This window comes from Dermacentor andersoni, chromosome 3, assembly GCF_023375885.2.
Source record: "Dermacentor andersoni chromosome 3, qqDerAnde1_hic_scaffold, whole genome shotgun sequence".
In the NCBI taxonomy this organism is placed as follows: domain Eukaryota; kingdom Metazoa; phylum Arthropoda; class Arachnida; order Ixodida; family Ixodidae; genus Dermacentor; species Dermacentor andersoni.
The window spans coordinates 74,594,748-74,611,346 of NC_092816.1; the positions used below are offsets into that span (position 1 = coordinate 74,594,748).

General features: G+C 48.4%; 1 protein-coding gene across 3 annotated transcripts in view; it reads right to left on the reverse strand.

The window, feature by feature from the left end:
- The window catches only part of LOC126545022 (uncharacterized), a 220,724-nt gene that overhangs the window by 66,004 nt on the left and 138,121 nt on the right, over positions 1 to 16,599 (reverse strand). For all 3 annotated transcript variants that reach the window (XM_050192653.3, XM_050192646.3, XM_055061804.2), the window contains exon 2: positions 1,075 to 2,448. In XM_050192653.3, coding sequence (XP_050048610.2) covers positions 1,075 to 2,358 — 1,284 coding nt within the window. In that variant the 5' untranslated portion in view covers positions 2,359 to 2,448. The remainder of the gene's footprint in view (positions 1 to 1,074; positions 2,449 to 16,599) is intronic.

The following is a 16,599-nucleotide window of genomic DNA, read 5'->3' on the forward strand; positions in this document are numbered from 1 at the left end:
CTAAAGTAGCCACAACAAATGAAGTTTGCTGCAGACAAAACTGACGGTCACTTAAGTACCCTTACGGGATTTGAATGCGAAAGCACAACTTCTCTACTTAATTGGTTACGTCCATGATACGTAACGTCAAACATTGTCACGTATCCTTCACAACGCTACCTTAATCCAACTTGATCTAATTTGTACTAACCTTAATCAACTTTATTCCGCCGTAATCAACCTTGCTATAGTTTGCACCAACCTTCAACCTCCTTAATCTACATTGCTCTAATTTGTACGAACCTTAATACGCTTTAATCCACCTTATTTCTCCTTAATTCACTTTAATCCACCTTATGTTTCCTTACTCTAACTAGCTCTGATTCTGTATTACTACTGATGTCATACAAGACGCTGATGACATCACTGATTATGATGACCTGTGTTAACACTTGCTGCGGACAACGTCGGCTTTTCTGCCCCATCGGACATATAATGCCTTCGCATTAAAAAAAGGATTTGTGCTCATTGTTTAGCATATTAGAAAATTGAGTGGAGAGTTTGCGGTAAATGCGCGAGAAATGCCTCGCATTACGTCGCATATCTTTGAGATTCTGTATCCATGATATAAACCGAGTTCACCGATTTGCAAGGTGCTGATTAGGAGCTACATATATATATATATATATATATATATATATATATATATATATATATATCCACTTTTACCCTCTAAGCAAACGCTTTAAAACACTACGCCCGTCCCCTCGAGTGTCCTGCATAAGGCGGTGAATGGCTCAAAAGCCCTAAAGGCAGAGAACAGTTTTAATTGTGTTTAAGCAGATTGGAACGCCAACACAGAAACAGCAGCTTCAACAAGTGACACTGGAAGAGCCACTCAGGCGGAGCAACTACCCACCCCAATCGCCAGACTAAACCAACGTGTAAGCTCTAACACACCAACGCCATACCGAATGTTTGGACAAACAACCACGGTCACATGCTTGGTGGTCTAAACATGTTACATAAAGACTGTACCTTCACACTAATTAAGTACGATACCGTGTGCACAATACACAGCCATCATTCGCTCACCAACTTGGACTTTTTGTTCTTGAGGTCTTTGAGTAGTTGCCACCTGGAGCCAGTGTCGGCGACGTCTTCGGAGGACTTGCTCCTGGACGTAGAGGTATGGTCAGCTCTCGGCGCGGGAGAACCAGCCGATGATTCCTGTGGCGAATCCGGCGACACGGCAGTAGGTGACGGATGTGGCCAATTTAACCTTGTTCCAGACAACCCCTTGTTAGAACCGGCAGCGTTCGCGACGGTAGCACCACTAACTGCGCTCGGTTCACCATCGATGCCTTCGTCATCAATGACTAGGCTGCCTTCCTCGGGCAAGTCGTCGTAGTCGTCAACGGCACCGGCGCTTTCGGCGAACTCTTCCGACGAAACAACCGTAGTAGCGGCCGAGCTATTGTTCTGCCCCTGCCCTTCCATGGCATCTACGAGAGGTAGGAAAAGTTCGATGGCCTTATCGTCGACGTTCGACGCCTCAAGAGAGCGCGACGCAGGACTCTCGTCACCGGACAAGTTTTCGTAGTTGTCACTGAGTACGTAGTTGCACTTGGCGACGTTGGCGCGCACTTCACTGCCCTCTTTCTTGCACACCATTTCGCCCTCGCTCTGAAGGCGTTCCTCTTCAGTCCGACGTCGCTGTGGCTGTTGGTGATTCTGGTGCTGCTGCTGCGGGGACAGCACAGCGCTTCGTAATGGAGGCGGCGAAGAAAGCTCCGCGTCGGTGCGATGCTGAGAACGCTCCACCGACGACGGCGATGACCTCGACCCGCGAAGCTCCGATTCGGAGCTCTCGTGGCCGCGAACACTCCCGTGTTTCACGCTGCCCGAAGCAGTCCTGGCGAGCTGGTTGTGGTGCTGATGGTGGTTCTGTTGGTGAATACTCTGTTGCAGCGTCCGGGAAGCAGACTTGAGGTGCGTCTTCTCGGTTCTGGACAAGACAGCCGCCTTGGGAATAGAAACAGGGACCGTCGGCGGTTCCTCCGTCTTGAAGAAAGGAGGCTCCAGTTTGATGGGCTGCGGCGCCTTTTCAATCACGCTTGGCAGACGCGCGACCCGGGTGCACACACTGCGCTCGAGACACTCTCGCCGGAGGGTCTCCAGCAGCTCACTGGAGAGTGGTGGTCGATCACTCGACGACTTTCGCTGCAGCAGTGGCGGCGGGGCCGAGCCATCCTGCCTGGCCGAGCCGTTGGGGCCGTTCGCACCGGGGGGCGTCTGCGCCGTGCGAACGTCTTGCTCCTGGGTCATGGGCGGCAGCTGACCGATCTGCTGCATGGCCGCCTCACGCCGCCAGGGCATGCAGGCGCGCCGCCACGACCGCCGCTCCAGTCATCGGAACCGGCCGCCGGGATAGCACCCGTTCGCGCCACTGCCTGAGACACTGAGGACCTGCGACCGTCGCGAAAAAAGAAAAGGGACCGTTAGTTTACATGTGTAGCGCTTGCGCAACAGAGAAGATCGACCATAAGCACGCCATCGACCAGGCAACCGCCAACAAAGGTGACTCGACCTGGCGGTCATTTGTCAAGCAGACGAGCACCCGTTGCACATGGCTCAGAAATTCGTGCAAGCGTCGCGGCAGACGGTCACTTTACTGATACCGCATGTACTGGAGCCACGAACGTCCATTCCATTGGTGATGGGGGGAATTAGCCAAAAAGCGACGCACATAGAAGAAGAAAAGATGACAGTCCCTTGTCGCTGCAACTTGCGCCCGAACTTATTTAGAAGCAGCGATGATACGGACATGAATAAATACGGTGTTCATCAAGAGCTTGTAATGCAAAAATGCATTAGCGTTCCAGCTACTTTCTTAACAAAACGTCGTTTAATGCATTCATGCACAGAAATAACTGGAACGCTAATGCATTTCTCCGCGAAGTTCCGGAATTATATCGAAATCGGTGTCATCCTGAGAATTCGTTTTAAGTGTATCCGCCTTGCGAAATCCACGGCTAGAACTTGTAAATCGCAATATGCACCATAAGCCAATTCGTTAAAACTTAGTCAATTTCTGTCAATTAGCCAATTATGCATTTCAATTCCTTGTGCAAGTAATCGTCTCTTCGAGTAGACCACCTCATACACTCTAATTGTGCTATCTGCCAGAGGCAACCATTAAGAATTTTAAGAGTTCGCTGAAACACCGTGTATAGGCACCACGTATGGGAAATTGAAATGAATGTTGTGAATATATCAAGGAAACAGCAGCCCGTTTGGCGCGCAAATACACGCAAGACGCAGTGGCACTAGAAAAACACCCAATTTAATTTGGGCCCCGTTTAACAACTGGGCCTTAACAGCCGGATTTACAACGCGTAGCCCTGTAGATTTACTATGGTGGAGCCTCGACGACGCCAGTTAAATGATATAGAGGCCGGCGATCGCCACCATTCGCAAGCTGTCATTCGCAAGTCAGAGCGTCACGAAAGACTGCGACGCGGTCAGCAAGCTAAAACTCGGCGTGTTCTACATTACTGCCACCGAGTGCCCGGCACGCACAAAGAGTACACCAGCGTAAAGCTGCAGGACTCGATTCGGGCGTCTCGAATTTGGACACCGCAAAGCGTTCGGAAGACTCAAACCACCGTTATCTGATCTGCTGCAACTAGAGATTTAAAGCAACTGTAGCGATTCAAGACGATGCACCACGATGAGGCGGTAGCAAACGGCTGCGTCTAGAACGCACCATATTTCAGCACTCTCTCGCACCTCGTATTTACGTTGAGACCGGGATGATTTTACAACCAAAAGGCGGCGACACCTCGCAGCTTCACAAGAAGATACAAACGCGAAACGCTGGCCTAGGCGAGAACTGCGGTGAATGGGTGCCGCCGTGTTCTTTGACCATATCGGTTTCAAAGAGACACGAAAGAGAGAACTGGTTTGAACTGTGCTACTAGATTACTCTGCCGCAACACCAGAAGAGCCACTCTTACCGCGAGAAGACGCAAAGACGGGTGGTGACGCCACCTTGAAGTTTCTGCACCGACTCGACGTGACGTCCAGGACTTTGACGCCGCCTCCACGGGCCTAGTTAAATTTAAGGCGGTAAAAGAAGCGTAAAGAATTGAACTTAGGCAATTTCGAAAACTTTTGCCGATCTACAAATGACCAAATGCGAAAAAAATAATAATTTGTGATCCCTGAAGTCACCTTGATGGTAATGCCGTGGGGTTTCGGCGCGACATTCAAAAAATGAAATTTCATCCGTCGTTTTCCCTTCTAAAAATCACCCTATTACCAAGAAAATCCTGAAACTAGAGTTGAATAATTCCTCAATCGAAACTGGTTCAGTGTTTCTTTGTTATGTTTTTTAATGCGAAGCATTCTCCTTCGAGCCAAGCGAGTTTTCTTAATTGTTTATAGTTATTTATTACACAGAGCGGGGGCCCTTACCGACATTACAGTGAAAGGTGGGGGGGTGAGGGGGACCGTACTTACACAACATTTGCAGGTAAAATATTAAGGACATCTCGGTATCTCACCGTTTTCGTCGGTCAACGAGCAGGCTCGGTCGGTCGGCTCGCGTCAGCCGGTCGGTCACTCACAGTGACCTGGCTTGTTTAATGAACTAATTCACTGCTTGCGTTTCCCATCAACATAAAAACAAACGAAACCGACACGCATGCGTAAAATTGGCGGTGTAAAGTGCGGATTGCCTTGCGAAATTAGCTTCTTTGTGCGGGTATGCTGACTTTTTCAAAGCAGCGCGAGATTCGTAGAGAACGCCCGGCAATAATTAGGTTCCACAACAACTTTACCAGAGCAGATGGAACGCCAGTGATACATGTACAAGAAACCCCAAGGAAGTAACGAAACGCACGTTCTTTTGGGTAAGTGCAGTCAAACCTTGAATGGCAGTTTACATTCCTTTCAAGTAAAAAATATTTAAAAAAAACTCTTGGCGAAATTTGTGCAAGAATGCGGCATTGGAGGGCAATATATGATCGGTTCACTGCAGTCAGTGCGGTTCATGAGGATAAAATTGGGCCAAATCGTTCACAGCAAAGCCGCGCCGTGTACCCTTCAACGCGTGCCAGCCGACCACACTATACGCACTAACGCGGCGACGGTGCTGCCACCTGTAGCTCGACCTGGCGGCGATATTGTGGCACAAGGCGATGCATAAGCACGCAGGACTTCTCAGGCAGGCAGTTCGCTTACAAACACTGACCGAGCGCTGAACACAGTTTAGTTTTACAGCGCCCTCCCTTGGGCCGCGCCTAGAACCCAGATACCACGCGCCCGCATCAGAACAACATAAACAAGGCACCTGGTCGCGGCACGCGAAACCACGGCTCGCGGCTGTTTTCCGGCGTCGATTTCGGTCAGCTGTCTATCGCCTTCGCTCCTGAGACATAAGCCTGCAAGTTCTGACCCGGAGGTGATTCGAATACGCAACCTTCTGAAGTGACGAAAACCGGCCAGTATTGCAAGAGACAGCGCACTGCGAAGTGAAAAACGCGTTTTCCGTTTTGGCCCTTACGAACTGGCGTACTACTCAACGCACTAGAGTACTCTTACTAGTATTGTCTATAAGCTACGAGTATAACAAAAGCAAGACATCACCAGTAGCGCAAACATTCCCCTCGTGATTCGCGTTTCTACAGCTTAAAGGCCAAAGTACCTTTACGTTTATATTACATTACATTACGTTACAGTACATTTAAAGACCAAAGTACGCGTACCGGCGCGCGATAGGTCGCGCCCACGCGCCTTGCGTTCGCCGCGCCTCGCGAGTAATGACGGTTTGAAACTACAGGGCGCGCGCACGCGCGCGTCCACTTGCATCATTATTTTCGCCATGGTAGACATTGTTTCTCATTTTTCTAGGCAGCCAGAGCCCCGATATTTGCCTGAAAGCGACAGCTGGGCTCGCACCGCGCTTAGACGCCTACGCTCTCTCTGGCTTGCACCATCTGTTCATACGTGAGACGCGTAGGCGCGAGCTCTCGCGCGCCGGCAAGCGTACCTGTAGTTTGGCTTTTAGACGGTCGTGCATACCACCCCTCAAACATCACCCTCGTAACATGCGGATGGCGCTTATTCACGGCTATATCGTTACGAAAAACGGTTCGAAACACTCGCAGCAACACCGTCAGTTAAGGAACGTGCGTTGTCTTAGTCTCCACGACAAAAAAAGGAAAAGGAGGATTGACAGCGGACGTTACAGTTATAAAACTGCAGCCATGAGCAACGAATTCTTTTCCAATGCCGTTTGTGGCGAATGTACAATGCGGTACTAGAGGCCTAGTTCGGCAACAATTACCGTCGCGTTTGGCCTCCTGCATCACGACAATCATGTATTGTAAAATAAAATAAAATGAAATAAGATAAATAAATAAATAACTGTAAGAGCGGCAAGGTTCCCCAGTCGGCAAGGTTCCAAAGAGCACTGTTGCAGATGATTAGGCGCTTTACCAACTACTATCTAATAGGACACATTTCATAGTACACAACAGTCAATGTCTGGTATAGTATAGATCTCGGCAGAGATTATAACGCACTATTATGTTAGTAAAAGAAAAAAGATCCCCATAACCGTACGCATCCTTTGCTCAGTCACTACGATTTCCGTCTAGCCCTTCGGATATCTAATTTTCGTTCAATATCCAAACATGACACTAAGCATTAACGTTTATGGACCGACCTTGCCTAAGCGCTTCAGAAGTACAATTCTATAAACCTAAACGCAACTTTGTGAATAGGTTTATTTTGTATCTGCATGTTTCTAGTTGTATGTATTGTTTGCGTGGTTGTGTGATCACCGCTTCTACAATACTGCTACATGCATATTGCGTGTTTCTTTGGGACGATGCGAGGGGGCGGTCCCAACGAAGAAAACAAACTCCTGAGTCTCGAGCTGTCGGCTTAACTGGCCATCGCTTCAGTTGTTTTTCAGCGAAGCTATTTATGGCCAGGTAGAGGTGCGTCGCTCAGGAGCGAGCCGGATCTTTAGAGCCGCTCTTCTTAAAAAGCGAGTGAGCTGTGGCTAAGTAAAAGTGAGTGGCGGTTCTTTTGGAGAGAGGAAGCCGGTTCCGTCTCGTTCAGTGAGCCACGCCGAACCGTTTCGTCGGAGCCGGGTCTTCCAATGGGCTTCGTGGTCTCCTTCTCGTGCCGACGAGTGGTGGCCAGCGTGGGCAGACTCACACTATTCGTACTCGCTCGCTGTATTCAGTGTGCGCGGCAGTCCCTTTGGTTTTGTGTGTTCCCTATAGTGCGGCACCCTACGAAACCGAAAGGAGAAGTGAGCGGCATAAAAAGAAAAGAAAACGAAACAGGGCGGAGGCGCCGTGCGGTATGATGGAGGTAATATATTCAAGTGAACCGGTGAGCCGTTCAAATGAACCGGCTCATTTCAGTGAGCCGAGTCGTTCCGAGGCGATCATTGAAGTGTGCCGCTTTGCCCCCCTCTATGGCATTTTAACGCAATAGCATTGTTCAGACAAAGTTTATTTCAATAAGAGACGATACGAACACTGAGTCACAATGACAAAAACTTCCACCAGGACGAAAACATATGCAAATTAAGAAGCATTGTATACATGACACGTTATGAAAGAAGTGTCCCTGTCCACACTCAATGACGTATAACCACATAGACCCATGGAAACGCAGTTACACGCAAAGTAAATGTCACATCACGCAAAATAATGTTCGGTATATACAGTGTATATAATGTTTATGTACAATGATGGTGTGACTTTAGATAGTTTTCTAGCGATTCTATGAGATGTGCATATACAAACTTGAGCATGCATACGAGAGCACACAGAAATCACTGAGTATACATCTATGCAGGTGCCCTTTTGATGGCATGGCTACAACAACCAGGGTAGCTAAATATGCCATACGCGTCCATCAGCCACTGACAGAAAACGGCACGACCACTGTCGAAGGAACTCCTCTTCCCCAAGAAAGAAGAAGTCTTCTGACAGAAACGACAGCAGCTCAATGTAGAGCCTCTCCAGAAGTGGAAACAGAGCGCGGCGACGATGTCCCGCGGCAACTGCCTCGCACCGGTTACGTCACCGACAAAACGGCCCTGCAGCAATTAACACTCGCGCAAAGCGGCCACGTGAGCAACGACCAGATGTAATAAAGCGGTTAACTCCAAGGCCACGGAATCCAGCATGCACAGCCCTCCAAAATACCCTGGCAACGACGCATTGCAGCAGCACATGCTTGTTGCATTCTTGATGATGGCAATTGCGACACAGCGAATATTGGGCCATGCCCCACAGCTCTAGTCTGTCACGCGTTGGAAGAAGTTGCCACCCTAGACGCCACATGAAGTCCCGCAGGTGGCCAGGCAAAAATGATGCCGTTATCGCACCCTACGACACATTACTGTAGCGTGCGCGCGCGCTCGGGAAACAAACTAGAGGAAGCAGTAAGGCTGACATCGTATGCACAACAGGGTTTTCCAGAACGTCTACAACACAACATACGTGTTGTACGTGGCGATAAAATGCAACGGCCGTACAGTAAAATGTCGGTGCGTTTAACACTTGTGGTCCACGATTTAGATGTACGCCCGGTACCACATAACGAATTTTTGTACCAAGGAAATAGCAGGCGAATACACGCGCGGGACACTGGTCCCGCTGTAACAGGCGGAGCAGAAATTGAAGAGCAAGCAGCCGGCAGCGGACATATGCACGAATGAGAACGCGAACCCACCGCGAGAGCGTGGTTGCCGAAGCGCCGCCCGACAGACCAGTTCTGTACTGCCCGACCACAAGAAGGAACCAAGAAGGGACTGCAATGATGCAGTAACCCGTAATGGTGGCTTTACAACGTGACAATGTAACACACACGGCCGCAAAATACAAACTGTGCTAAATACCTTCTTTCTAATAAGGGTAATTCATACCCTTGAACATCCTGAATAATTCGCCTTACATATTCAAGAACTGAGAGCCACACACAGTCTGATATATGCGATGATAGGTGTAATCAAGGCCTAAAATACGAATAGAATCACTCTTTTGAAGACGCCAAAGGGGACTTGGGCGTGTCTGTGGGGGAACCAATTTAAACAAATAAGGACATTTTAAAAATTTAGCGCAGCACCTGAAATATTTCCGTACTTAGTGAAAATGAGAAGGCTACGGTATAAGCTGTCTTCATTCCTGAGACAGAACGTCATGTCATCGGCGAAAGGTGGCACCTTCACAACACTGCTACCAGGCAGTGGGAGAGCGCGCACGTAAGGGTCTCTCAGTACTGAGCGCAGAAATGGCTCCTGGCTGAGTACAAAGAGTACTTAGTACAGAGGGCACCCCTGACGAACACCACGAGTGATGGGAAATGGTGCACTTTCACGACCATCAATAAATAATGTACTTCGGATATTTTAACAGGCATTCCTAATAAGTTCGACAAAATTTGATGAAAAGCCGGACGAGGTAAGCACACTAAATATGTAGCTATGTTCAAGGCGATCGAATGCCTTTTCTTGATATATATATAGGGAACCTAAGAGACCACGTGCTGACCTGGTCAACGTGTACGTCATTATGTCCCGCATAACGAACAAGATACTGTGTATCTCTCTGCTCAGGGACTGAGCATGTCTGATGGTGTCCTATTAAGGAAGGCATCAAGCTTCCCAAGCGTCGAGTGACATTAACTGTGAAGATTTTGTAGTCAATATTGAGAAGCGTGATTGGCCTCCATTTCTATGGACGAACTGATGATGGATCGTACTTAGGTATCAGCACAATATGGCCGGCGCGAAAACTAGCCGGGAATTCAAAGTTCTCAAAGCAGCGGCTGGCAGCAGATACGAAAGTGGCACCAATATCTTCCCAGAATGTTAGATAAAACTCAACTGGTAACGCCTCCGGTCCTGGGGCCGAGCCACGCTTCATGGAGGATAATGTTGCATTCACGTCATCAGCTGATGGTCGTGCACAAATACAGTCAGCTACCTCGATATGCCCTCGATGTTTCAGTGAGTGCTTTGAGTGGTCGTGCGCTCGAATTTACCGCACCTGGAATTCACCGCGCGCGCACGCACGCACGCACGCGCGCGCACGCGCACACACACACACACACACACACACACACACACACACACACACACACACACACACACACACACACACACACACACACACACACACACACACACGCACGCACGCACGCACACACGCACACACGCACGCACACACGCACGCACGCACGCACATCCATCCATCCATCCTTCCATCCATCCATCCATCCATCCATCCATCCATCCATCCATCCATCCATCCATCCATCCATCCATCCATCCATCCATCCATCCATCCATCCATCCATCCATCCATCCATCGATCCATCCGGAAACTTAGACACGAGCTCGTGCAAGTGAAAGACCCTTTGTAAAAGGAAAGTTCCCAGGCTTGGTGTACGTCCTTCTGTGCGCGTACTGTCTATATGTCTACGCTGGAGAAACCGGCTACTTCAAAACAAGACTTACACAGCACAGGAATCACGTCCACAAACGACACGTTGCGTCGAATGCCCTGGCAGAACACTGCGCAACCACGTGACAAACGATTAACTGGGGAAAATCTCGCGTGATTGCCAAGGAGCGAAATTATTCTTCGCGCATTTATCTTGAGTCCCTAATCATCCAAACCACGGCGCACACTGTTAATCGCAACGAAGGCAATCTGCCGTCCATGTACGCCAAGTGTCTCAGTCATGTTTTGAGCCGCACATAAAAAGGGCGCCAGCTCTGCAGCTTGTTTCATTGTGAACACGGCTGCTGTGGGGGTGCCGAAACGTAAACATATATATTTTAAACCATTTTGGTCGGTGTCTACACCTCTTCATTTTAAGTATGCATCATCCCGACCAGACGGGCTTCCGTCATACTCTCGAATTCATGATTGTCATGATTATCGTTATGATGATCGCTATATTATTAATAGTTTTATTATTATTAGTCAGCACCATTAGTTTTGTCACATTTTTTGACTGAAATGTCGTCAAGATAGCCGCCCCCCCTCCCCATGAAAGAGACTTCAAACATTTCATTTGTAGAGCACCAAGTCCACACTTGTGTTTACTCATGTTGGTGTATTAATTTTACTATTACTGCGACATTTCGCTTGTGGTAACATGTTCCCGTTTTTATGTTGTTAACCAGTATTAGGTGCAATATAATATGAATAACTCGAGGAGTAATGTGTACTACCATGTTTGAAATATTGTATTATAAATCACTGTCAACTGTATTGTATGAGAGCCGGTACCCTTTCCGGTCAATGCGCCTTTTGCTTCGGTTCCCTCTTGCTCTAGAGAGAGAAAATAAACTTCACACGAAAGAAAGAAAAGTGGCGGTAACTCGCCAAGGAAGACAGAGTTCTGGCGTGTCCGGTATACCGGTATATGCAATGGCGGTTGCGGATTAGCAGGTTAGCAGCTGTGTAAACGTGAGCCGCCGGATTGGTGGTGCCACATGGTGGCGGAGAGCGCAACCAGAACACAAAGCGACTGTTGCAGCAATGCTGCTGCTGCACACTTTCCGCAGCGACAACACTCGTGGAATACGAAAACTTCTCTAATAGACATTGTGGTTAGACGAAGAGCTTGCACAATACCGTAAGCCGGTATTACGCAAACGCCATTGCGCATACCGGACACGCTAAAACTCGCTGTTGTTCTAAAGAAATATAGTGACGCAGCCTTTGAAGGGAGTGCCCATGTAAAAACGCCCTTGGATCGGCTGCTACTTTTACTGCTCAGTTTTAGAACAGCATTAAATAATAATCCACGGCACAACGCACTCTACGCTTGACGTTCTCCCTCAGATGTCGGTTGCATGCAAGTAAAGAAACAGAGTGCACGGTGCAGAAGCTCGATAACTGGGCGAGGTATAGAAAAAAAGATAGTACGTGAATCCTTCAGCTACAGTAAGCCGGCAACAGTAACAACAATATGCGACGGAGCAAGACACAAAGGACTCAGAGCGTATACTTGAGTAGTCAGAGTAACGATACGGTCTATGCAACTTACCGATAAGGAATATGACACGTAGCTCATCAGGCTCACAAAAGCCCGATGGGCTCAAAAACAAGCATTTCCAAACGTTTGTAAGCCAACATTTACGCTGAGTCTATAAACTAACAGTAGCTCACCTACGATAAGTCCACGGCATGGAGCAATCGAGAGATTCTATGAGTGAGAAAGAAAAAATATCCACACATGCTTATCTTTATCTGCATCTGCGTGCGTTATTAATCGTAGAACATGCGTTGACGCTAATTTGAGGAGCTGCTTTACGCTATTGCGGAACAAATTTTGGCCTCCGAATCAAAGTCAACTCATCGCTATCCTCGCGATATGCATGCTGCCGCCTGTGAAAGCCACATGTCGCAAGTTGCTGTCCAGCTGCTTACGGTATGTGGCTTTTAAAGGCATGTGACACTTAAGATTGACCTGTCAAATGTGAGGAGCGTGCAAACGGGCGTCCCCATGTCAACATAATTGCCCTTGTCGCCAAGACGAAGTCACTAGCTGACACAAAAGTATGTGCGAAGGGAGGAGAAAAAGAAGATCAGGAGATCGCCGACCACAAGTTCAAGATAACACCCGTCTCCCCCCCTCCCCCCCCCCCCCCGGCCCTCCCGAGCTGGTACAAAAGGATGTGCGAGGGGAGGGCAAAAAGATCAGGAGATCGCCGACCACAAGACGGCGCCACCCCGTTCTCCACGAGCTGACATAAAAGCATGGACGACCAAAGCACCGATACTTCCACAGGCTCACGACGAAGTCGTCAGCAACCACAGGACCGCCAGGGGTTAAGGCCGTGCTGGCCCCCGTGAACTACCCGCTCGAGACTCAGATGAGAGTCACATTCATGTATCAATGAAGTGAATACAATCTTTTCAGCTTTTTTTTCATCACGATGCCCGGCTTCGTCGTCGTTTCCTGATTCTTTCGGTGAATACCGGTCGAGATCGTAACTGGTTGGCAGCGACGGGATACTCGACCCTTCGTCCTGGCTTCAGCGGAACGGTGAGCGCTTGACATTCCTTGAGAATTTGCAAAGTTTTAGATCGTGTGTTTTCTAACACTGCAAATCAGTTTCTGTACGTGCAGGCTCCTGTTGAATACTTCCTCACGTCACAGCAGAGTAAGAAAGTCTTGGTTCGGGTTCGACCATGGATTTAAGCAAACAGAAAAAGGCAAAGTTGTTATTACTATGTGAAGAGCTAGAAATTGAGGTCGGGAAAAGTCAGAGAAAGCCGCGGCTTGTTGAGGCGATTGAGAAGTGCGGGGCTCATGAGGAGGAAACTTCAGAAGCATGGGAAAAGATGGAGAAACGAGCTGAGATAGCTGAACAAAACGCTCCAGAGGAAAGGAAAAAGCCTGATCAAAGGGAAGCTGCAGAAAAAGAGCAATAAGAGAAGCAGAGAGCAGCAGAAGAAATACAGAAAGCTCACGAAATAAGGCTAAAAGAACTAGACCTAGAGCGGGATCTAGCCACACAATCGGCAAATAACATCTCAATAAATGAAACACGTTCAGAAGAAGCAGGAGTAAAAATAACGCAACTCATAACATCGTAAAAGGTAAACGATGACATCCGATTGTTTCTCGTTACTTTTGAACGAATTTGCGAGAAAAATCGGTTGGCACTAGAAAGTTGGCCACAGCAGATTCTGACCGTTCTTCTTGGCGAAGCAACCAAAATAATTAGAACGCTAACGAGAGACGACGCCGATGACTATCAGAAAGTACAACCGGCGTTGCTCCGTAAATATCGGCTCTCGGCGGAGGCTTTCCGTCGTCGTTCTCGGGAGACAGCTAGAAGACGAGGCGAATGTTTTCAAGATTTCACTTATAAGTTGAAAGTTAATTTAATTGAGTGGCCAAACTGGGGAAGAGGCGTTCGGTTGTCACGACAAGTTTACTGGGGTTATCTGCATGGAGCAGTTCTATGGGTCCTTGCGCGAAGGGATGCGCCCGTGGATTCAAGGTAGGCCGGGCGAAAAGGACTTGGAACGTGCTGCAGTGCTACCAGATGAATTCGCTGCATGTCGCGAATCCGAGAAAGCCCGTGTCAGCGCATTCCCTAAATTCAGCAAAGAGGAAAACAGGTGCCCCATTTACCACAAAAAGGCTGGAAGTGGCACAAAAGTTGTTGAGCCCGATAATTTACGAGAGAATAACACAAAGTAAAAGATGACAGACAAACAGAAAAAGCGTTTGATAGGCTAGATAAACGGTCGTCTGTTTCTGTTTCCAGGAGCCTGGACACCTTGCAATCAGCTGTCAGAAGCCTAGAATTGTTTTTTTTTTCATTTGTGATTGACGGAAATGAACACTTGGCCCTCTTACAACCCTACCTTCGCGACCTAGTAGTGAATGGAATGCCGTGTAAAGTACTTAGGGACTGCGCTGCGACAATGGACATTGTCCACCCTGCGTTTGTGAAACCTGAGGATTTCACCCCGGAATATGCGTGGATCTGGCTGCTAGTCGAGAAGAATAGTCTTTGCTTGCCCATAGCCAGCGTAAAGATTCAAGGGCTGTTTAGACTATTGCTGAATGAAGCAGCAGTATCGCCAAATCTGTCGAAACACCAACTCTACTTCTTTCCAAATCACTCAGCAATTATGTTGCAGAAAAAGGACCTGAGTTTTGGCGACCATGCGGTCCAGGTTCTCACGCGTTCCAAGGCTCAAGAGATCGCGGCAGGGATAAATCACGGCAACGAAGGCAAAAATATGCCTCGTGACAGTGACATTCAGGAAGCACAGCACATAGCTAGTGAAATCAGTGAAAAAGGCGCAAGCGAGGAGGCATCCGGGTCAGTGAAAATAGCGCAGCAAGGGCTAGTAGAGGAATTAGAGACTAATTTGGCACTAACACATTAAGAAAGCTCTTCAGACTTACTGAAGGTTGTTGAAGGAATCACGACGGAAGAATAGAGCAATTACGCCGCGAAAATAGAAACGAGGACTCTCCCGGAGGACGTTCCTTGCGGAGACGAGACCAATTTAAACAGCCCCAAAAACTTCAAGGAATCGCTGAAAAACTCTCGTACGTCCGCACTTGGTCGACTTTCCATAATCCTCAAAAGGATAGCAGAGTGCCACGGCGGTCCAGCAGGGCAGGAACCCAATGCTGGGGAACTTCAAAGGCGCATTAAGCAAACGCCTGGCAGGACAAAAATTGGTTAAACAGCGCCACATCAAGTGAGCCTAGTATTCGGCTCAGCAAAAAATAATGACGCCACACTGCAGCCCGTAAGACAAGCGAAAAGGCCATCCCGCACAACATGAAAGGGCTCGTTGTGACGGGTGAGAAAACGAAGCCGTCATCCAACAACGAATCAGAAGGCGCCCCTGCGTGTAGGGGTGCGGCTAGAAGAGCACCAGTCAGACTGTCACTGCAGTAGACAGTAGAATGCGCCGCGAGAGTGAGGGCACACTGAAGCCGCGAGCACACAAAGTAGCAGACGACGACAGAGGGCAGCGTATGCCTGACGCCCTTTGTTGCCTTCGGCAAGGGCCGAAGGCCTTCAGACAGCAATCTAATCGAGTGCGGATTAAGGGGTAATAATTGTCGAATTAGAAGCATCGATAAGTTTCTTGTTTGCTGAAAAGAGCCCATTTTCGTTCTTTGCTTTTCTTCCAAAGTGTTTTGTTTCTCCGTAGTGAATTTATGATTGCACCATTATTTATGCGTTTCAATGCATTCTCAGTCTCTCGACAACCGTGGCTCTCTCGGAGAAAGGAAACACAAAAACGTTAGGAATTAGGCTGGTTGAAATACGCACTGACATTTGGTCTTCTCCACTGTTAAGTTTTCAGGAACCTCAAACGAGGGCCGCAGGTACGATTATGACAGGGTTTTAAGTGAAGAACATGTGAACTTGTCAGTTCTCGTGTTTGGTTGCGTGCTCTCTGTTTGTTGTTCCTTGGGCTTGGCGTGGTTTATTTCCAGAAGGTGTCACCAGGCAGGCCATGGAATGATCGGCGAAACGAATCAAGAGGCACAAGGTCTACTGGTCTCTTCGAGGTGCTTGGATAGTGCAGCCCCTTCAAGACCTGCTGTGGCGGCGAACGGGCTGTTATGATCGACCTGTCGAATGTGAGAAGCGTTCAAACGGGCCTCCTCATGTCAACATAATTGCCCTCTTCTCCCAGACGATGTCACCAATCCCCCCCAAAAAAAGAAAAAAAAAAAGAAAGCTGACACAAAAGTGTGTGCGAAGGCAGGGCAAAAATATCAGGACGATCACCGACCAGACGGTCAAGATGACGTCACGCCGTTCTCGACGAGCTGACACAAAAAGGACGGACGACGAAAGCACTAATACTTCCACAGGCTCCCGAAGAAGACGTCAGCAACCACAGAACCGCCAGGGGTTATTTAAGGCTGCGCTGGCCGCCGTGTTAATCAGAACCGCTTGAGACTCAGATGAGAGTCACATCCATGTACCAATGAAGTGAATACAATCTTTTCTACTTTTTTTTTCATCATAAAGATGCCCGGCTTCGTCGTCATTTCCTGATTCCTGAGGTGAAG